The sequence below is a fragment of the Nerophis lumbriciformis genome, linkage group LG04, assembly GCF_033978685.3.
Source record: "Nerophis lumbriciformis linkage group LG04, RoL_Nlum_v2.1, whole genome shotgun sequence".
NCBI classification, from domain to species: domain Eukaryota; kingdom Metazoa; phylum Chordata; class Actinopteri; order Syngnathiformes; family Syngnathidae; genus Nerophis; species Nerophis lumbriciformis.
Genome location: NC_084551.2, coordinates 46,997,459 through 47,021,330, shown reverse-complemented (window position 1 = coordinate 47,021,330; position 23,872 = coordinate 46,997,459). Strand labels below are relative to the sequence as shown.

At 37.1% G+C, this 23,872-nt stretch overlaps 1 protein-coding gene across 1 annotated transcript in view; it reads right to left on the bottom strand.

Moving 5' to 3' along the window:
- The window catches only part of col28a1b (collagen, type XXVIII, alpha 1b), a 66,970-nt gene that overhangs the window by 15,994 nt on the left and 27,104 nt on the right, over positions 1–23,872 (bottom strand). The window contains exons 12-17 of the mRNA XM_061956306.2: positions 16,216–16,284; positions 16,051–16,119; positions 7,980–8,048; positions 2,564–2,632; positions 2,409–2,477; positions 2,268–2,336 (exon numbers count right to left, since the gene is read on the bottom strand). Coding sequence (XP_061812290.1) covers positions 2,268–2,336; positions 2,409–2,477; positions 2,564–2,632; positions 7,980–8,048; positions 16,051–16,119; positions 16,216–16,284 — 414 coding nt within the window. The remainder of the gene's footprint in view (positions 1–2,267; positions 2,337–2,408; positions 2,478–2,563; positions 2,633–7,979; positions 8,049–16,050; positions 16,120–16,215; positions 16,285–23,872) is intronic.

Below are 23,872 nucleotides of genomic sequence, written 5' to 3'. Positions count from 1 at the left end.
TCTGCTTGTTGTTCACTATTCTTTATTTATTTTAAATTGCCTTTCAAATGTCTATTCTTGGTGTTGGGTTTTATCAAATAAATTTCCCCCAAAAATGCGACTTATATATGTTTTTTTCCTTCTTTGTTATGCATTTTCGGCCGGTGCGACTTATACCCCGGAGCGTCTAATACTCCGAAAAATACGGTAAATCAAAAAAAATTGTTTTGTTTTTTACAAAGCACTAATAAGTGTGAAAATTGGCCTAAAAAATTTATTTTTAAAAATCGATTCCGATTTTGAATCGGTTCAGAATCGTGATAAATAAAAATTGCGATTTGTCCGGCAGCTCAAATACAAACCCTGTTTCCATATGAGTTGGGAAATTGTGTTGGATTTAAATATAAACAGAATACAATGATTTGCAAATCATTTTCAACCCATATTCAGTTGAATATGCTACAAAGACAACATATTTGATGTTCAAACTGATAAACATTTTTTTTTGTGCAAATAATCATTAACTTTAGAATTTGATGCCAGCAACACGTGACAAAGAAGTTGGGAAAGGTGGCAATAAATACTGATAAAGTTGAGGAATGCTCATCAAACACTTATTTGGAACATCCCACAGGTGAACAGGCAAATTGGGAACAGGTGGGTGCCATGATTGGGTATAAAAGTAGATTCCATGAAATGCTCAGTCATTCACAAACAAGGATGGGGCGAGGGTCACCACTTTGTCAACAAATGCGTGAGCAAACTGTTGAACAGTTTAAGAAAGACCTTTCTCAACCAGCTATTGCAAGGAATTAAGGGATTTCACCATCTACGGTCCGTAATATCATCAAAGAGTTCAGAGAATCTGGAGAAATCACTGCACGTAAGCAGCTAAGCCCGTCACCTTCGATCCCTCAGGCTGTACTGCATCAACAAGCGACATCAGTGTGTAAAGGATATCACCACATGGGCTCAGGAACACTTGAGAACCCCACTGTCAGTAACTACAGTTGGTCGCTACATCTGTAAGTGCAAGTTAAAACTCTCCTATGCAAGGCGAAAACCGTTTATCAACAACACCCAGAAACGTCGTCGGCTTCGCTGGGCCTGAGCTCATCTAAGATGGACTGATACAAAGTGGAAAAGTGTTCTGTGGTCTGACAAGTTCACATTTCAAATTGTTTTTGGAAACTGTGGATGTTGTGTCCTCCATACCAAAGAGGAAAAGAACCATCCGGATTGTTATAGGCGCAAAGTTGAAAAGCCAGCATCTGTGATGGTATAGGGGTGTATTATTGCCCAAGACATGGGTAACTTACACATCTGTGAAGGCGCCATTAATGCTGAAAGGTACATACAGGTTTTGGAGCAACATATGTTGCCATCCAAGCAACGTTACCATGGACGCCCCTGCTTATTTCAGCAAGACAATGCCAAGCCACGTGTTACATCAACGTGGCTTCATAGTAAAAGAGTGCGGGTACTAGACTGGCCTGCCTGTAGTCCAGATCTGTCTCCCATTGAAAATGTGTGGCGCATTTTGAAGCCTAAAATACCACAAAGGAGACCCCCGGACTGTTGAACAACTTAAGCTGTACATCAAGCAAGAATGGGAAAGAATTCCACCTGAGAAGCTTAAAAAATGTGTCTCCTCAGTTCCCAAACGTTTACTGAGTGTTGTTAAAAGGAAAGGCCATGTAACACAGTGGTGAACATGCCCTTTCCCAACTACTTTGGCACGTGTTGCAGCCATGAAATTCTAAGTTAATTATTATTTGCAAAAAAAAAAAAAAAGTTTATGAGTTTGAACATCAAATATCTTGTCTTTATAGTGCATTCAATTGAATATGGGTTGAAAAGGATTTGCAAATCATTGTATTCCGTTTATATTTACATCCAACACAATTTCCCAACTCATATGGAAACAGGGTTTGTATTAATGTGTTTATTTTAAAAGGTAACATAAGTCAAAGGTGATATTTGAACGTGTTAACATGTTTTGATTTGACATAAAAGAGTAGGTCCCATATCGCTACTTCACTTTTCAATGGAAACTGAAACGTATCTCATCGTGCTCACATCATGAAGACGTCCGTGTGAGCGTTTTGATTGACAGGGACACCCTTTTCCAATCTGCATATTTGTGCCTGCAAGCATGCAGTGATTATACGTCTATGATGAGGCATTTCCATGCAATCAAAGCGCTAAACAGCTGAACGTCCATCACGATTAGCGGCTTCGTTTCCGCTTCATCATGTAGTTAATGAGAGTCTGCTTCTTCCCTATACCTTAGGTCCTGGTAATCCCACACCTGGACCTCCTCTGGGGCCTGTGGGTCCTGCTGGGCCGTGGTCACCCTATAGGAAAAGATACCAAAAAGTGCAGGTAAGAGATTTTGATATTTAATGTTGAGATTTTTTTTACGTCACCTTTTCCCCTTGGTGTCCAACACCTGGAGAACCAACTGGACCATGTTGCCCAGGTGGACCTAGGCCGCCCTGAAATAAATATCTTGTCAAACAGACAAGTATTCTGGTCTGCCGGGAAAGCTTAGGAAACCTAAACAATAAATATGTGACAGTACCTTGTCACCTTTGAACCCGTTACCAGGCAGCCCACGATTCCCCCGCGGTCCTTCAAATCCTCGGTCACCCTAACATGTAAAGAAAAAGGAAATATAAAATACATATTAACTACTGCTAGTAGTATTATACACACCCCAAAACCAGTGAAGTTGGCACGTTGTGTAAATGGTAAATAAAAACAGAATACAATGATTTGCAAATCCTTTTCAACTTATATTCAATTGAATAGACTGCAAAGACAAGATACTTAACGTTAAAACTGCTAAACTTTGTAATTTTTTGCAAATAATAGCTCATTTGGAATTATTTAATTTGGAATTATTTAATGTTCATGTTTATTGTTATTATATTATTTATTTGGAATTATTTAATTTGGAATTATTTATTGTTCATGTTTATTTAACTTTGTAATTTTTTGCAAATAATAGCTAATTTGGAATTATTTAATTTGGAATTATTTAATGTTCATGTTTATTATTATTATATTATTTATTTGGAATTATTTAATTTGGAATTATTTAATGTTCATGTTTATTTAATGTTAATGTTATATTCAATTGAATAGACTGCAAAGACAAGGTACTTAACGTTCAAACGGGTAAACTTTGTTATTTGTTGCAAATATTAGCTCATTTGCAATTATTTCATTTGGAATTATTTAATGTTCATGTTTATTATTATTATATTATTTATTTGGAATTATTTAATCTGGAATTATTTAATGTTAATGTTGTATTCAATTGAATAGACTGCAAAGACAAGATACTTAACGTTCAAACGGGTAAACTTTGTTATTTTTTGCAAATATTAGCTCATTTGGAATTTGGTGCCTGCAACGTGTTTCAAAAAAGCTGGCACAAGTGGCAAAAAAGACTGAGAAAGTTGAGGAATGCTCATCAAACACTTATTTGGAACATCCCACAGGTGAACAGGTGGGTGCCATGATTGGGTATAAAAGCAGCTTCCATGGAATGCTCAGTCATTCACAAACAAGGATGGGGTGAGGGTCACCACTTTGTGAACAAATGCGTGAGCGAATTGTCAAACAGTTTAAGAACAACATTTCTCAACGAGCTATTGCAAGGAATTTAGGGATTTCACCATCTACGGTCTGTAATATCATCAAAAGTTTCAGAGAATCTGGAGAAATCACTGCACGTAACATTGAATGCCTGTGACCTTCGATCCCTCAGGCTGTACTGCATCAAAAAGCGACATCAGTGTGTAAAGGATATCACCACATGGGCTCAGGAACACTTCAGAAAACCACTGTCAGTAACTACAGTTGGTCTCTACATCTGTAAGTGCAAGTTAAAACTCTCCTATGCAAAGCGAAAGCCATTTATCAACAACACCCAGAAATGGTGCCGGCTTCGCTGGGCCCGAGCTCATTTAAGATGGACTGATGCAAAGTGTAAAAGTGTTCTGTGGTCTGACGAGTCCACATTTCAAATTGTTTTTGGAAACTGTGGATGCCGTGTCCTCCGGAATGTAAAATATTGCCTGGACACTTTATAAAGCTTTTATGGTGGCTCCAACTGAATCCTGCAATGAACTCTGTTTGACCGTCGAGGCGCGAGTGTACTTATTTTGATCATTTGCGCCGTCAAAAACAAGATTATTATTGCGCACTAATACACAGAGGTGTGGACTCGAGTCACATGGCTTGGACTCGAGTCAGACTCGAGTCATGAATTTGATGACTTTAGACTCGACTTGACAAAATGTAAAAAGACTTGCAACTCGACTTAGACTTTAACATCAATGACTTGTGACTTCACTTGGACTTGAGCCTTTTGAATTGACATGACTTGACATGACTTGCTACTTTCCCCAAAACCCAAAGATGAAAAAGTTATTCGGGAGCGCTCCGTATTTTTCATTGTGTACTTGTCTATCAGCGTTGCGTGTGTCAGCTGGTGTGCTCTCAGTACAACAGCCAATCAAATTAGATCTACTTTGTTTTCATCACACAGCATTCATCCAATCAAATTGCAGGACAACCAACGAAGAAGACATGTCCAAACCACACGCCAGTGAACAAAAAATGATACCTAAAATAATTTTGTTTGGGTATAAAAATTACGAGGTGGTCAACACAAAACGGTTTGCAGTATGCAACACATGCGGTTCGAAAATTACTGATAGAGAGGCAACAACTTCCAACTTCGTCCGGCATTTGAAGTTGCACAAAGAACGGTAAGTTTTGAATGTAAGATAACGTTTATTGGCTAAGTAACGTGACTTTTATTTGCTGTGTAGTTAAATCAGTGAGGCTGTAAACTCACTGCTAACGTTATAACGTTATTGCAAACACGGGAATCTGTTGCAGTTCACTACCTTATTCATACTTTTTGTTCAGTGATTTTTTTTTAAGCAGGGTTACGTTAGTCAATATATCACACGTAACGTTAGACGGCGGTCAGCAGCACCGCGTATTTTAGCCACCTAAAAAAAGACAAAAATAGTAAAATAAAGGTCAGTTAAAATGTATACTATATTATGAATATGTGTACCGTTTTAGCTAGCTTTCTGACATACTGTTGGTTGTTTACCTCAGCGGTCCCCAACCACCGGGCCGCGGCCCGGTACTGGTCCGTGGATCGATTGGTATCGGGCCGCACAAGAAATAATTTTTTTTTTTTTTTTTTTTTTTTAATTAAATCAACATAAAAAACACAAGATACACTTACAAGTAGTGCACCAACCCAAAACAACTCTCTCCCCCTTTTGTTCTGGGCATTGAACATGAAGACTCTTCCTTCACTGTTCCGAGTGGCCATGAGAGTCTTGGCAGTGCCTGCCTCCAGTGCTCCAGTCGAGCGAGTTTTCAGCCATGGTGGCATCATACTACGCCCCCATCGTGCACAAATGACTGACAGACTCTTGGCTAATTTGGTCTTTTGCAAATGCAATGCAGCATAGGGCCCTGACATATAAAAAGTACAACTTTTTGTTATGTTCACGTATATGTCATGTTTTTTCAATGTTAACACTTTTGTACAAATAAGTACATTTGCACTTTATTTTTCAATGTGTTTGTTCTGTAAAGGAATGAGTTAATGTTTAAAATGACTGGTTAGTAGTGCTATTATAAAGTGCAATGTCAGCACAATTTTCTTTCCTGCAATTTAAAATGCACTTGTTTTAATAAATAAATACAGCGTTTGAAAAGCATACACAATCTGTGTTAATATATTAGTCTGTGGTTAAAAGGACTTGAAAGGACTCGAAACTCAAAATGCAGGACTTAGGACTTGACTTGAGACTTTCCAGTCTTGACTTTGGACTTGACTCGGGGCTTGCCTGTCTTGACTCGGGACTTGACTCGGACTTGAGGGCAAAGACTTGAGACTTACTTGTGACTTGCAAAACAATGACTTGGTCCCACCTCTGCTAATACACCCCCATACCATCACACATGCTGGCTTTTCAACTTTGCGCCTAGAACAATCCGGATGGTTCTTTTCCTTTTTGTTCCGGAGGACACGACGTCCACAGTTTCCAAAAACTATTTGAAATGTGGACTCGTCAGACCACAGAACACTTTTCCACTTTGTATCAGTCCATCTTAGATGAGCTCGGGCCCAGCGAAGCCGGCGGCGTTTCTGGGTGTTGTTGATAAATGGCTTTGGCTTTGCATAGTAGAGTTTTAACTTGCACTTACAGATGTAGCGACCAACTGTAGTTACTGACAGTGGTTTTCTGAAGTGTTCCTGAGCCCATGTGGTGATATCCTTTACACACTGATGTCGTTTTACGATGCAGTACTGCCTGAGGGATTCAAGGTCACGGGCATTCAATGTTACGTGCAGTGATTTCTCCAGATTCTCTGAAACTTTTGATGATATTACGGCTGTAGATGGTGAAATCCCTAAATTCCTTGCAATAGCTGGTTGAGAAATGTTGTTCTTAAACTGTTCGACAATTTGCTCACGCATTTGTTGACAAAGTGGTGACCCTCGCCCCATCCTTGTTTGTGAATGACTGAGCATTTCATGGAAGCTGCTTTTATACCCAATCATGGCACCCACCTGTTCCCAATTAGCCTGTTCACCTGTGGGATGTTCCAAATAAGTGATTGATGAGCATTCCTCAACTTTCTCAGTCTTTTTTGCCACTTGTGCCAGCATTTTTGAAACATGTTGCAGGCACCAAATTAAACATGAGCTAATATTTGGAAAAAAAATAACAAAGTTTACCAGTTTGAATGTTAAGTATATTGTCTTTGCAGTCTATTCAATTGAATATAACATTAACATTAAATAAACATGAACATTAAATAATTCCAAATTAAATAATTTCAAATGAGTTAATATTTGCAAAAAATAACAAAACCAGTTTGAATGTTAAGTATCTTGTCTTTGCAGTCTATTCAATTGAATATAACATTAACATTAAATAAACATGAACATTAAATAATTCAAAATTAAATAATTCCAAATAAATAATATAATAATAATAAACATGAACATTAAATAATTCCAAATTAAATAATTCCAAATGAGCTAATATTTGCAAAAAATAACAAAGTTTACCAGTTTGAACGTTAAGTATCTTGTCTTTGCAGTCTATTCAATTGAATATAACATTAACATTAAATAAACATGAACATTAAATAATTCCAAATGAAATAATTCCAAATTAAATAATTCCAAAATAAATAATTCCAAATTAAATAATTCCAAATAAATAATATAATAATAATAAACATGAATATTAAATAATTCCAAATTGAATAATTCCAAATGAGCTAATATTTGCAAAAAATAACAAAGTTTACCAGTTTGAACGTTAAGTATCTTGTCTTTGCAGTCTATTCAATTGAATATAACATTAACATTAAATAAACATGAACATTAAATAATTCCAAATTAAATAATTCTAAAATAAATAATTCCAAATTAAATAATTCCAAATAAATAGTATAATAATAATAAACATGAACATTAAATAATTCCAAATTAAATAATTCCAAATGAGCTAATATTTGCAAAAAATAACAAAACCAGTTTGAACGTTAAGTATCTTGTCTTTGCAGTCTATTCAATTGAATATAACATTAACATTAAATAAACATGAACATTAAATAACTCCAAATTAAATAATTCCAAAAGAAATAATTCCAAATTAAATAATTCCAAATAAATAATATAATAATATTAAACATGAACATTAAATAACTCCAAATTAAATAATTCCAAAATGAGCTAATATTTGCAAAAAATAACAAAGTTTACCAGTTTGAACGTTAAGTATCTTGTCTCTGCAGTCTAATCAATTGAATATAGGTTGAAAAGGATTTGCAAATCATATATGTAAAGAACTCTGCTAGTAAATAAAGTACAGTGTTTTACATGTTTACAAATCACAACAAAAGAAAAAAAGATGAATGTTTTCAAACTGACCACTCACCTTTGGTCCTGCGAGTCCTTCTCCAGGCGCTCCCGGGTTGCCTCGTAGTCCAGGTTGCCCAATAGAACCCTGAAACAAGCACACCGCATTAAATCGATCAATTAAGTACGTAAGCACAGACGTTTCCGTAAAAACGTGAGCGAGGCGGCACACAGTGGCGGCGTGTTAAAGTTACTTTGAAGAGACTGCATGTCATTAATCCTCCTTTTCTGTGAATGCGCAACAGTGTGTCATATTTTCTTTTACTACTTGGCCAACAAAACACAGCAGATGCTTTTTCTATCGTTGACTGCTAAATGTGTTTACTGTACTGTAAGGGCCTGATCTACTAAACAGCGTGTGCAAACTATAAAATTGAGTTCACTAATAGTGGGTGTGTTTTTGTGTGTACTACACGGCTTTCACCATGGAAACACTCATTACTTCACATTCATGTTATCATGCTTCTACAGTAGCTACCTGTGGCGTTTTACTGAGTATTAAAAAACTTTTTATGGGAATTTTAGAGGCAATCCTGCTGGCTAAAATCAAACCAGCATTTTAGCGCACTGAAGTTGCACCCTAGAAGATGCTGGCACTAACTACAAGCATGCACTGGAATTTTACAGATGCAAGAAAATGCATATGGCTAGAAGTTTTCTTTTCATATATATGAAAAAACAAATCATCAGCCACCAAAACATGCTAGAACTCCCTAAGGGCAGCCATTTGGTTTTTCGAACTCCAAAAAGGCAGCCATTTGGCTGTCCCGACAGAACCATATTTAGGTGAAAATGGTGACAATATATACCATTTCAGGCTTTTTATCCCTACGCAAACTACGTTTTTGGTGGTCAGAAACGAAAGTTTTTGAAAACAGCCTTCAGAGTGGGAAGACATTTTTTTGAATTTTTTTTTAAGTTGTAATATTGTGAGAAAAGTTATCATACGAGAATTTTTAGGAACATTCTGAGAATTTTTGACAAAATTATGTAATTTTACAAGATTAAAGTCAAATATATAATGAAAAAAGTATTTTTTTTTAAAAGACAAAAACAATATTTTGAGAAAAAAGTTGTCATTGTCCAAGAATTATGTCGGAATATTTTGAGAAAAGAAAGAGCAAAAAAATTGACAAGAAAAGAATTATGACATTTTACAGGATTAAAGTCAAATATATTGTGAAAGTCTTTCTTTTTTTGTTTTTTAGACAAACGCAAAATTGGGAGAAAAAAGTTACCTTACAAGAATCGTGAAAAAGATATGCCACTTCACATGATTAAAGTCAAATATATTAAGAAACAAATTCATGATTTTTTTAGAAAATGTGTTGCAATATTGTGAGGTTTTTTTTTTACAGAATTTTTAGGAATTTCTTGAAGGACATTTTTTTTTTTCCAAGACTAAATTATGTCATTTTATAAGATAAAAGTCAAATATATCATGAAAAATGTCTTTAAAAAAAGTAATATTTTGAGTTTTTGAGTTTTTCTTGTTTTGAGAATTTAAAATAAAAAAAATTATGACATTTTACAGTATTAAATCCTCATTAATTGAGTAAGTATTTTTTTTTTTTTAGAAAAAAGCAAAATTGTGAAAAAAAAGTTATCTTACAAGAATTGTGAAAAAAGGTATGCCATTTCACATGATTAAAGTCAATTATATTGAGAAAAAAATCATATTTATTTTAGAAAATATGTTGCAATATTGTTAGTTTTTTAACAGAATATTTAGGAATATTATGTAATTTTACAAGATTAAAGTCAAATATAATATGAAGAAAAGTCTTTTTTTTAAATTAATATTTTGAGAAAAAAAAGTCATTATACAAGAATTATGTCTGAATATTTTGAGAGATTTTTTTTTTAATTTACAAGAAAAAAGTATGACATTTTACAGAATTAAAGTCAAAAAATTCTGATCGTCTTTTTTTTTGGAAAGAAGCAATATTGCAAGAAAAAAGTAATTTTTTTTAATGAATATTTTAAGAAAGACGTTTTAATTTTTAGAGAAAAAGGTTTGCCATTTCTCATCTTTAAATATCACATAGAATATATTGTGGGGGAACAAATCCTAATTTCTTAAGAAAATAGATTGCAATCCTGTGAGAGAAAGGTTTTTTTTACAGAATATTTAGAAGTATTCTAAGAAAAAAATATTTTACAAGACAAAATGATGTAATTTTACAAGATTAAAGCCATATTTATTGTGAAGAAGTAGATTTTTTTTTATAGAAAATAGTGAGCAATAATGTGAGAAAAAAGTTGTCGTTGTACAAAAATTGTACTGTAGGAATATTTTGGGACAAAAGTCATAATTTTACAAGAAAATGTAAGCCATTTTAAATTTTTTGAAAAAATGTTGTGTAAAAAAAAAAATACATATATGTATATATATATACATATATATATATATATATATATATATATATATATATATATATATTTTTTTTTTTTTTTTTTACAAAAAGTCTGTATTGTGTGAAAAAAGTTGTCATTGTTCAACAATTATTCACTGTATAAATATTTACATTTGACAATAAATGTTTACAGAAACAAAAACAATATCAAATAAAATTGTACACTAAAAAGTCAATAGCAGTTTTGTAAAAAGGGCACTTGACTACGCATTACATAAGAAACAATATTTCTAATCAGATCAGAGATACAGTCCTACAGCAACACGAGATCTTTCAGTAGACGTTTGAAGCTTCCCTCTATTTAAGCATACCCGCGCCTTCTTGGAAATGCAGGGTCAGTATGAAAACCCTGAGAGTTCTCGTGTCAAGTCATCCAACTGCTATGAAGTTATAAAATGATATTGCTGAATAGACGTTAAGGCTGTTATTTTGATTTTTGACAGTCCATATATGTTGACAAGTATACGCAGGACAGAACTGCAGCGCGATCGCCTCCTTTCTCACAGCTATTTCAGTGTGTGTACGTACGTCCTTTCTTTACCGCAGAACAGTTCTAGTCTTGATAAATCACAAGGCGTGTGCTAAACAATTATAATTGCGTTTTCTCCTTTCACTATTGTGGGCATTCTGATGATCATCATTTTTTTTTCGATTGTTGATAACCACAAAGAAATGTGCAAAATGTTGAGCTAAAATGCTTTTACATATTGCATATGTAATTTTTTTAATACATGTTTTGCTATAAATTAATTTGATTAATATAATTAAATATAATAAATTAATTACTATAAAAATGTTTTATTTTTTTTTAGAAGATAATATTTTTTATTAAGAAGTCAACCACTGGCGGCAGTTATAATATGGATATGGATAATTCACATTTAAACCAGATTTTACTCTATAAACCTTTTTTCACCAAGTACCACCTGCAGAAAAAACTTGGCTGTCCATGTACCACCATAATGAATAAAATGCAGTAGCGTAGTAGGCCCAAGTATTCATTAAAAACAAAAATTTTGACCACTGTTACGTCACACACAGTTTGAACAGTAACACTATGTTTGAATATAGGAAAATAAAACATTGTACTTTAATCAAGTGATTTTTTTGTCTCATTTTGTCCACCAAACTTTTAAGGTTTTGCATGAATGCACAAAGGTGAGTTTCGTTGATGTTATTGACTTGTGTGGAGTGCTAATCAGACATATTTGGTCAGTGCATGACTGCAAGCTAATCGATGCTAACATGCTATTTAGGCTAGCTATATGTACATATTGCATCATTATGCCTCATTTGTAGCTTTATTTGAGGTCATTTATTTTCCTTTAAGTCCTCTTAATTCAATTTATATCTCATGACACACTATCTGTATGTAATATGGCTTTTAATTTTTTGCGGCTCCAGACAGATTTGTTTTTGTATTTTCGGTCCAATATGGCTCCTTCAGCATTTTGGGTTGCCGACCCCTGGTCTAGAGCCACCTGGAGAAGAACCACGGAGCAGGAGATGAAGGCGCAAGGGCTGTCATGGCAACAATTGGAGCTGAGGGCACAAGACCGAAGGGGATGGAGGAGTTTCATCAATGGCCTATGTTCCTTAGGGAATTTAAAGGTGTAGGTAAGTATATGCTAAGACATTATTTGGCGTTTTGTTTCGCAATATTATGCAAAAGGAACTTTTCTTACCTGCTAATCTGTATTTGAAACCTGCATAAATCCTGAAAAATTGTGCGCGTCCGCTTTTGTAGTCCGACACTGTAGTCGATAAGCTTCTTAATCTTCTTGTTATGGGACATTCATCCTCCGCTGTTGCCATTTCTAATATAAAGTAGTGTAAAGTTCTTACTTATATCTGTCAGTAAACTCGCCATGAAAGCGCTAAAACATACCGGTGTAGTGAGTTTGCATTATTCACCCAAGGAACCCAAGGATTAGGTCTCTGCTATTTGCAGATGATGTGGTCCTGATGGCTTCATCTGGCCAGGATCTTCAGCTCTCACTGGATCGGTTCGCAGCCGAGTGTGAAGCGGCTGGGATGGGAATCAGCACCTCCAAGTCCGAGTCCATGGTTCTCGCCCGGAAAAGGGTGGAGTGCCATCTCCGGGTTGGGGAGGAGACCCTGCCCCAAGTGGAGGAGTTCAAGTACCTAGGAGTCTTGTTCACGAGTGAGGGAAGAGTGGATCGTGAGGTCGACAGGCGGATCGGTGCGGCGTCTTCCGTAATGCGGACGCTGTATCGATCCGTTGTGGTGAAGAAGGAGCTGAGCCGGGAGGCAAAGCTCTCAATTTACCGGTCGATCTACGTTCCCATCCTCACCTATGGTCATGAGCTTTGGGTCATGACCAAAAGGACAAGATCACGGGTACAAGCGGCCGAAATGAGTTTCCTCCGCCGGGTGGCGGGGCTCTCCCTTAGAGATAGGGTGAGAAGTTCTGTCATCGAGAGGAGCCAGATGAGGTGGTTCAGGCATCTGGTCAGGATGCCACCCGAGCGCCTCCCTAGGGAGGTGTTTAGGGCACGTCCGACCGGTAGGAGGCCACAGGGAAGACCCAGGACACGTCGGGAAGACTATCTCTCCCGGCTGGCCTGGGAACGCCTTGGGATACCCCGGGAGGAGCTGGACGAAGTGGCTGGGGAGAGAGAAGTCTGGGCTTCCCTGCTTAGGCTGCTGCCCCCGCGACCCGACCTCGGATAAGCGGAAGAAGATGGATGGATGGATGAACCCAAGGAACTTTAGTTATTAGTTTTTCATGGGACACATTTCCGGTGTTGTTTCCGGATGAGGAGATGCTGCTCCGTTATTGATTGAAGTAAAGTCTGAATGTCATTAAAACAGTTAGCTCCATCCTTTGACACTTCTTCCACTCCCGTCCTTGCACGCTACACCGCTACAACAAAGATGACGGGGAGAAGACGCTGCTGTATCAGTCCATCTTAGATGAGCTCAGGCCAAGCGAAGCCGACGGCGTTTCTGGGTGTTGTTGATAAACGGTTTTCGCCTTGCATAGGAGATTTTTAACTTGCACTTACAGATGTAACGACCAACTGTAGTTACTGACAGTGGGTTTCTGAAGTGTTCCTGAGCCCATGTGGTGATATCCTTTACACACTGATGTCGCTTGTTGATGCAGTACAGCCTGAGGGATCGAAGGTCACGGGCTTAGCTGCTTACGTGCAGTGATTTCTCCAGATTCTCTGAACCCTTTGATGATGTTACGGAGCGTAGATGGTGAAATCCCTAAATTCCTTGTAATAGCTGGTTGAGGGTTTTTTCTTAAACTGTTCAACAATTTGCTCACGCATTTGTTGACAATGTGGTGACCCTCGCCCCATCCTTGTTTGTGAATGACTGAGCATTTCATGGAATCTACTTTTATACCCAATCATGGCACCCACCTGTTCCCAATTTGCCTGTTCACCTGTGGGATGTTCCAAATAAGTGTTTGATGAGCATTCCTCAACTTTATCAGTATTTATTGCCACCTTTCCCAACTTCTTTGGCACATGTTGCTGCCATCAAATTCTAAAGTTAATGATTATTTGCAAAAAAAAATGTTTTTATCAGTTTGAACATCAAATATGTTGTCTTTGTAGCATATTCAACTGAATATGGGTTGAAAATGATTTGCAAATCATTGTATTCCGTTTATTTTTACATCTAACACAATTTCCCAACTCATATGGAAACGGGGTTTGTAGACCATTCATCGGCAGTGCGCCTTATAACCCGGTGTGCCCTATGGTCCGGAAAATATGGTAATAAGTTATTTTGGTCGTTTTGTGTATTTTTTTTCTACATTTATCGTGCCATCCGAAGTGTGTTAGACAGCCTGCTGGCCACTAAACACTGCATGAATATTTACAGTGTCGTGCATCAAATACTGCTGCAAAATTTGATTTTGACAAAATAAAAGCACGTTTAATTTTAAGGTTATAAGCTGGAGTATGTTTAAAACTTTATTCAGACATATTATTATGGTTTATTTTGTCAGGAAAACGAACAATTACCGCAATGCATACTTCCAGGCACAGCCGCACACGTCCTTGGTAGCAAACATGGCGCCTGTTGTTTAGTTGGCCATACTCTCTTCAGACACGACTTTGACGAGTGGTGCACGTAGCACAGCACTAAAATATCGATTATGATTTATTTTGGCTTGTGTTTTCATTGGGAACATTCAATAAGGTAGTGTCTCATCGCCATTATCAGTGAGATCCTTATTTTGAATCTTCTCTCATCTAAAAAACTTTGCGGCACAAAAAAAGTACGCATGCTGCAATTAACTTTTTATTGCAAATCAACTTTACTGTAAAATAAAGTACACACAAGAGCACAATTATCTACTGTATATGCATTTGTTTACGTGGACTATAATTCCTTGATAACTTTTTTTTGTGAATTTGTCCATGATTACCGTATTTTTTGGAGTATAAGTCGCACCAGAGTCGCACCTGCCAAAAATGCATAATAAAGAAGGAAAAAAACATATATAAATCGCACTGGAGCCCGGCCAAACTATGAAAAAAACTGCGACTTATAGTCCGAAAAATACGGTATTTATTTTGCGAGTACATATTTATGTTACAGATCTAACACAGAAAGTGAACGAAACTGCGAAATGGGAACACGGTAGGATTGAATAAACTCTACTTCTTCCTACTCCTTTTTGCGCATGTTGGACGTTGTGTAACGCTGTAGATATGTCGTATTATTGTGTAATCGTGTTAACCTTTTCGGTAAAAAAAAAACCATGTAAGTGTTACCATTTTTCCATTTACAGAAATGTACTGGGAAAATAACATTATATTTTACGGTAAAAAAAATTGACAGTTCAGGCGCCAGAATTTTACCGTAAAAGGGAAGTGAATTATATTTATATAGCACTTTTCTCTAGTAACTCAAAGCGCTTTACATAGTGAAACCCGATATCTAAGTTACATTTACACCAGTGTGGGTGGCACTGGGAGCAGGTGGGTAAAGTGTCTTGCCCAAGGACACAACGGCAGTGACTAGGATGGCGAAAGCGGGAATCGAACCTGGGACCCTCAAGTTGCTGGCACGGCCGCTCTACCAACCGAGCTATACCGCTCGGTTGGTAGGTTGAAAAAAAGAGGGGTTGCGTTTTTTTCAATTTACAGTAATTCGGGTTGCAAAACACTACTTTTTATGGTAGTATGGTAGTCTTCGGTAGGTCTGTAACCCCAGGATGCCGAGGCGGCAGGCATAGTGCAGGTAAAAAATTATCAAAAGGGGTCATGTTATGAATTTTTTTTGCCATTGAAAACACTTCCATTTGGTTTCCATAACATGTAATGGTGGTTCTTTGGTCAAAAATTTGCATAGATTATGTTTTGCAGACCGTTTTCAAGTTGTGGTTAAACTGTTAACTATTTGATCATTCCAGTTGATAAAATGTGTAATAATTATACAAAAACATATTTAAACTCGAAAATCCCTCTGAGAGCGCAGACATCAGCCAGGTCCCATTTCCCCAATAGCAAAGAATCCTTTTTTTAAAATCCTGAATCCGGACTGATCCGGATCACCCCCAAAATCGAATCACAAAATCCACCCATACCTTTTTAAGCTATGTTGCTCACAAACAAACAAACCCCAGAAAATACATAAACTTCTAGTGAAGGTAAAAAACCAATACAAGGTGGAACTACTCACTGGTAGTCCTGGTTCTCCAATGCCAGCTATACCTGTCGGACCTGGTTTTCCTTGGTTGCCCTTTTCACCCTGAAAACATCACACATCAGTGGACACTCAAACATCATCACATATCCAGAAAATAACATTTATTTCTCTTAACAAGGCTAGTTATGAAGACGTCACCTTGGCTCCCGGGAAGCCAATACCAAAGTCTCCCGGTGGTCCCGGGTCACCGCCGGGCCCTCGGTCGCCCTGCAACGAGACAACTCATTCAGAGGTCCACGTCCCCATTCTGCACATAATGTAAGTATCAAGCTGTACATTTTTCTCAAATGTCAAGTATTAGCTTTGAGTTGAATGAAAGACACGCAGTAAATATCGACAGTTCTGTTTATTATACAGTAATGCAGCTTGTAAAGCAAAGGTGTCAAACTCAAGGCCCCGGGGCCAAATCTGGCCCGCCACATCATTTAAAGTGGCCCACGAAAGCCTGGAAATAATATGTCAATAAAGTACTTAATGCAGTGGTTCTCAAACTTTTTTTGTCATCCCCCACTTTGGACAAGGGGGAGTTTTCAAGCCCCACCTGCCCCCATCGCCCCAACAGAGCGCTAATGCCAAGCTTTAACATTTTCAAATTTATTGAACATCAAGTTGTATACATTCAAACTCAATAACATAAAATAACATTAAGTTCAATAATAAATAAAATAACTGTGCAGCTGTGGTATAACTTGCATCAAGTTCAATAATAAATACAAAAAAGTGTTATAACTTGCATCACGTTCAATAATAAATCAAAAAAACTGTTATAACTTGCATCAAGTTCAATAATAAATCAAAAAAAGTGTTATAACTTGCATCACGTTCAATAATAAATCAAAAAAAGTGTTATAACTTGCATCAAGTTCAATAATAAATCAAATAAGTGTTATAACATGCATCAAGTTCAATAATAAATCAAAAAAAGTGTTATAACTTGCATCAAGTTCAATAATAAATAAAAAAAAGTGTTATAACTTGCATCAAGTTCAATAATAAATCAAAAAGTGTTATAACTTGCATCACGTTCAATAATAAATCAAAAAAAGTGTTATAACTTGCATCAAGTTCAATAATAAATCAAATAACTTGCATCAAGTTCAATAATAAATCAAAAAAAGTGTTATAACTTGCATCAAGTTCAATAATAAATAAAACAAAAGTGTTATAACTTGCATCAAGTTCAATAATTAAAAAAAAGTGTTATAACTTGCATCAAGTTCAATAATAAATCAAATAAAAGTGTTATAACTTGCATCAAGTTCAATAATAAATCAAATAACTTGCATCAAGTTCAATAATAAATCAAAAAAAGTGTTATAACTTGCATCAAGTTCAATAATAAATCAAAAAAGTGTTATAACTTGCATCAAGTTCAATAATAAATCAAAAAAAGTGTTATAACTTGCATCAAGTTCAATAATAAATCAAATAACTTGCATCAAGTTCAATAATAAATACAATAAAAGTGCCACTTTGCAATCTTTGCAAAAAAAAAAGGAGGAGCTATGCATTTGGCAAGACAGGGCAAGTGACAGCACTTTCCCCCAGGAGAGCCACCTTGCTTCACTGTGAAACAGCACGGCTGTATGATCAGCTCCCATTTCCTCACACAGTGCAGAGAACAGTCGCGCTTTCAGTGGTCGTGTTTTGATCAAATTTACCGCGCTCACAACATCTGTTAAAACCTCATTGAGTTCGGGGCTGAGCTGCCTTGACGCTAGTGCTTCCCGGTGAATGACACAGTGTGTGCCCGTCAGATTTTTGTTTCTCTGCAGGCGCTGGCTCTGGCTCGACGACCTTTGAGGTGCGAGTCACAAATGTATATATTTGTGTAATTGTGATCCACACATTAGCCTGCTACCCATCCGCGCGAAAGTTTGTTCCGCTTAGCCCCGCCCCCATTAGTTACTGTTGCTATGTCTGTCAAACTTTCGCTTGTACCGAGAAATATAAAGCCTACAGTAAAAATAAGTACCGGTAATTTCCATTTATTTATATAGCGGATTTCACAGACAGAATCACAAAGTGATTTACAGTGTGTATAGAAAATGAAAGCATAGTAAAAAAAATAATCTAAGAATATAATAATTTAAAAAAAAAATTTAAAGTGAAATTTCCTCCCGTTCCTCGCGCCCCACCTGTCATGTCTCTATTCCCCACCAGTGGGGCGCGCCCCACACTTTGAGAAACGCTGACTTAATGTATTCATTCTTTCCATTTTGACATATGTACTGCATGCAATTTGTATTCAAAATGATCTGATAATGTAACAAATATTATATAAAAAATATGTTCCTAAAATAAAAAATACATACTGAAATATCTGCTTGATTTATGTATGAATCTGTGATAATAATGGTAATCAAGTTACATTTGTACGAATTTAGGTCGGAAAGTAGTAATAACAATCAACTATTAGTTTTGTGTTTCCTAATAATGTAACGAATAAATTATCATCATTAAAAATGTATTTCTTAAAATAAAAATAAATATCTGATTGACTTATCATTCCAAAGCAAAAAATTGTACATTGTAAAACTAACAATAGATTTTAGGGTAAAAAAAAAAACTGGCCGCCAGACTTTTACTGTAAAAAATACCTATGTTATTGTTTTTCCATATACAGTAATGCACCATAAAGATAACAACCTTAGATTTTACGATAAAAAACTGGCCGCTTTATCGCCAAAATGTTACAGTAAAGAAACAGTGGTACCGTTTTTCTATTTACATTAATACGTCATAAATACAACAACAACCATAGATTTTACGATTAAAAAAATGTTTTTTTTTGTTGCCAGAATTTTACCCTAAAAAACAGCGATATGTTTTTCTATTTACATTGTAAAAACAGCAACCATGAATTTTACGATTAAAAACTGGCCGCTCTGTCGCCAGAATTTTACCGTAAAAAAACAGTGGTACGTTTTTCTATGTACACGAACACTTTGTAAAAACAAACATACATTTTAAGATAAAAAACTTGTTGCTCTGTCGCCAGAATTTTACCATAAAAAAACAGTGGTATATTTTTCTATTTACACTAACACATCGTAAAAACAACAGCCACCATAGATTTTACGATATAAAACTGGTCGCTCTATCGCCAAAATTTTACAGTAAAGAAACAGAGGTACCGTTTTTTATGTACATTAATACATCGTAAGTACAACAACAACCATAGATTTTACGATTAAAAAACTGATTGTTCTGTTGCCAGAATTTGACCCTAAAAACAGTGATATGTTTTTCTATTTACACTAATACATAGTAAAACCAACAGCAACCATGAATTTTACGATAAAAACTGGCCGCTCTGTCGCCAGAAGTTTACAGTAAAAAAACAGTGGTACGTTTTTCTATTAACACTACCACATCGTAAAAAAACAACAGTTACCATGAATTTTACGATAAAAAACTGGTCACTCTGTTGCCGAATTTTACAGTAAAAAAACAGTGGTACCTTTCTCTATTTACACTACCACATAGTAAAAACAACAGTAACCATGGATTTTATGATAAAAAACTGGCCGCTCTGTCGCCAGAATTTTACCGTAAAAAAACAGTGGTATGTTTTTCTATTTACACTTACACATCGTAAAAACAACAACCATAGATTGTACGATAAATAAATGGTTGTTCTGTTGCCAGAATTTTACCGTAAATAAACAGTTGTACGTTTTTGTATGTACACAAACACTCCGTAAAAACAACAGCAACCATAAATATTACGATAAAACAGTGGTATGTTTTTCTATTTACACTTACACATCATAAAAACAACAACAACCATAGATTTTACGATGAATAAATGGTTGTTCTGTTGCCAGAATTTTACCGTAAGAAAACAGTGGTATTTTTTTCTATTTACACTAATAAATCGTAAAAACAACAGCAACCATAGATTTTACGATAAAAAACTGGCCGCTCTGTTACCAGGATTTTACCGTAAAAAAACAGTTGTACGTTTTTCTATGTACACAAACACTTTGTAAAAACAACAGTAACCATACATTTTAGGATAAAAAACTGGTTGCTCTGTTGCCAGAATTTTACCGTGAAGAAACAGTGGTATGTTTTTCTCTTTACACTAATACGCCGTAAAAACAACAGCAACCATAAATTTTACGATTAAAAAACTGGTCGCTCTGTCGTCAGAATTTTACCGTCACACACATCAATAGGGACTGGAGGTCGGCTGTAACGGCTGACCTCCTAATTTTAACTACACAGTAGACACTCTGGGGGCCTTGTACACATGCATGGGGGATTTGGGGTTCGGCGCACCCCTCATTGCCTCGTCGGCCGGCGGGGACTGCGGTCTGGTGGCCTGCCAGGCTTTTATTCATTTATTATTGTTATATATATTTTTTTATTTTTAATGTATTTATTATTTTTATTTTTATTATTTACTTATTTTTATTTTATTTTATTTTTTAAATTTTATTTTTTATTTTATTTTATTTTTTTATTTTTTATTTTTTTAATCTTATTATTTATTTGTGTGTGGCGTCGCGCGGGTCTCACTTCCTGTTGGATGGGGTCCGTGCCCGTTTGGCCCGACCTTGCGCTGTGGGGTCTCTGTTGGTGACTTGGTGTGGTGGCGGCGCAGCCCCCGTGTCTGGTCTGGATGCTGTGTCTCGGTTGTTTGGGCGGTGGTGTGTTTGTGCGGGTTTGGGTTGGGGTGGGGGGCCTTTTGGTTGGGGGGGTTGTTGGTGTCTCTTGTTTGCGTGTTGGCGTTCGGGCTGACCGGCGGGCTGGCGCCGGCTGGTCTCCGTGGCCCTGGTGGCGTGTGGTTGCTGGTCGCAGTTTTTTTTTGATCGCTTTGATTTGATTGGCTGGTGCTGGCTGTCTGGGGTTATTGCGGCTGCTGTTTCTGCTGCCGTTTGTTTGTGGTGTGGGCGCCCGTGGCTGCTGGGTCTGGTGCAGGGGTGTGGCTGATGTTGTGACTGGTGGCAGCGCGCGCGCGTGATGGCTGTCGGGGCTGACGAACTGTGTATATGTATGTATATGTGTGTGTATGTATGTATGTTTATATATGTGTATGTGTACATATGTGTATGTATATGTGTACATATGTGTATGTATATGTATATATGTGTATGTGTGGGTATGTATACGTGTATGTGTGTATGTGTATGTATATATGTATGTATGTATGTATATTTCTGGGGGTACGCTCTGGGCCTGCCTGTCAGACGGGGGTCGACGCCTCAGGCTACTGCATCCGAACTGCGTGTCTGGAGCTCCTGGGTCCCGCTGTCCATCCCTTCCGGGTGCCCGTCTTGGTTGGGGCCTGTTGGGCCTAGTCCCTGCGTCTATTGTGGTAGCTTGGTGCTGCAAGGTATTCCGAGGTGCTGCGAGTCGGCCAGTTGCTGGGGTAGTGACCTTGTTTGTCAGCATGTCTGTGATCTTCTTTTAATTCTTTTTTTTTTTAATTAATTAATTAATTAATTTATTTATTTATTTATTTTTTAATATATTTTATTAATATTAATTTTTAATTTTCCCCTCCCTCAGGGGGGGGGCTCGGCGGGGCGGTTGCTGGTTGTTCCATCTCCATCGTTGGGGTCCCTGCGGGTGGGGTGGGTGGTTCCCGTGGCCCTGTGCCTGGGTGGTCCTGCGGCGGCCGGTTTGGGTGGGGTGGCCGGGGGCTGGCCTCGCCGCGCTCTCTGGGGGTGGGGGGTGGGCTCGTGGGGGCCCGGTTGCCGGTGGGGCGGGGGCGGTCTTCCCGTCCGGTTGCGGGGAGTCTCTGGGTCCCTCGGGCGGGGCGTCTCGCCTTTCTGCCCGTGTGGGGTGTGGTCTCTCGCTGGCTTGGGGTCTGGCTGTCCCCTGCTTTTCTCGTGCCCTGTCCTCTGCCGGGTGCGTCTGTCTGCGGCCTGCTGCTGGCCCTTGTGGGCGGTACGGTGGGTCGGGCTCTGGGGTTCCTGTCGCTGGCCGGCTTGGCTGCGTGGGGGCGGTGGTCCCTGGTTCCCTGGGCACCACGCCTCCTGTTTGTGGGTTGGGCTCTCGGGGGTGATGGGGCCGTGCTCTGGCTCCCACGCACTCTGGGAGTCGAATGTATTGTACATGCAAATTCACATATGCTCACATACGTACATAGGTACCTACGCTCCCACATACATACACAAATACAGTACATATTTACCTACCTAATGTTCGTACATCCACACGCACATTCAATATACAAACATACACATACACATACTGTACATATACATTCACTGTACAAACACATATACACATTCTGTACATATACATTCATTGTACAAACACATATACACATTCTGTACATATACAAGTACATATGCATACTTACACTCATGCACATAATCACGTTTCATCAAACATATATTAACGTTGTTGCCCTAGGGTAAACTGGGTGTAACACATGGCACACTGACAAAGCTTAACCTATTGTGACTATAACAATCTACAAGGTTAATGTAGGTTGCTTCTCTTTCTCCCCCTCCATTTTTCTGCATTCTTTCGTATCTCAAGTTATCATTACGTATATGTATTGTTGCATTTAAACAACTGTATTGTTGATAATAAAGGTAAATTATTGGTATTGTTCATTATCAATAGCGCTATTTCTATTGGTATTTGTATTGATCCATTTGTAGTGTAATAATGCTCATTGTCATTTCTGTATTATTTTTTATTTTTCGCTAACTGCTTATTTGCTATTACTTTTACCATCATATTTGTACATGTCATATTTGCTGATGTTGCTCTATTGTTGTTGTTGTTGTTGTTTGCTGTTGTTGTTTTTGTCTCTCTGTCTAATCCCCCTCTTGTCCCCACAATTTCCCCCTCTGTCTTCTTTTTTTTTCTCTTTCTATCCCCTCCTGCTCCGGCCCGGCTGCACTAAATGATAATATAAATACATTTAATAAAGTCAAATACAAATAAGGCAACAAGAGAAGTATCCTACACTTCTCTTTTGTAAAGTAAATCTGAACAGCCGACATGGGCATCTACATCAACTATATGATTTGCCTGAGAAGCTGGACAGGACAAAAAAAAAAAACAAAAAAAAAAAAAAAGAATTTTACCGTAAAAAAACAGTGGTATGTTTTTCTATTTACACTTACACATCGTAAAAACAATATCCATAGATTGTACGATAAATAAATGGTTGTTCTGTTGCCAGAATTTTTCCGGAAAAAAACAGTTGTACGTTTTTCTATTTACACTAACACATCATAAAACCAACTGTAACCATGAATTTTACGATAAAAAACTGTCCGCTTTGTCGACAGAATTTTACCGTAAAAAAACAGTGGTACCTTTCTCTATTTACACTACCAAATTGTAAAAACAACAGAAACCATGAATTTTACGATAAAAAACTGGCCGCTCTGTCGCCAGTATTTCACCGTAAAAAAACAGTGGTATGCTTTTCTATTTACACTTACACATCGTAAAAACAACAACCATAGATTGTACGATAAATAAATGGTTGTTCTGTTGCCAGAATTTTACCGTAAATAAACAGTGGTACGTTTTTGTACGTACACAAACACTCCGTAAAAACAACAGCAACCATAAATATTACGATAAAACAGTGGTGTGTTTTTCTATTTACACATCATAAAAACAACAACAACCATAGATTTTACGATGAATAAATGGTTGTTCTGTTGCCAGAATTTTACCGTAAGAAAACGGTGGTATTTTTTTCTATTTACACTAATAAATCGTAAAAACAACAGCAACCATAGATTTTACGATAAAAAAACTGGCCGCTCTGTTACCAGGATTTTACCGTAAAAAAACAGTTGTACGTTTT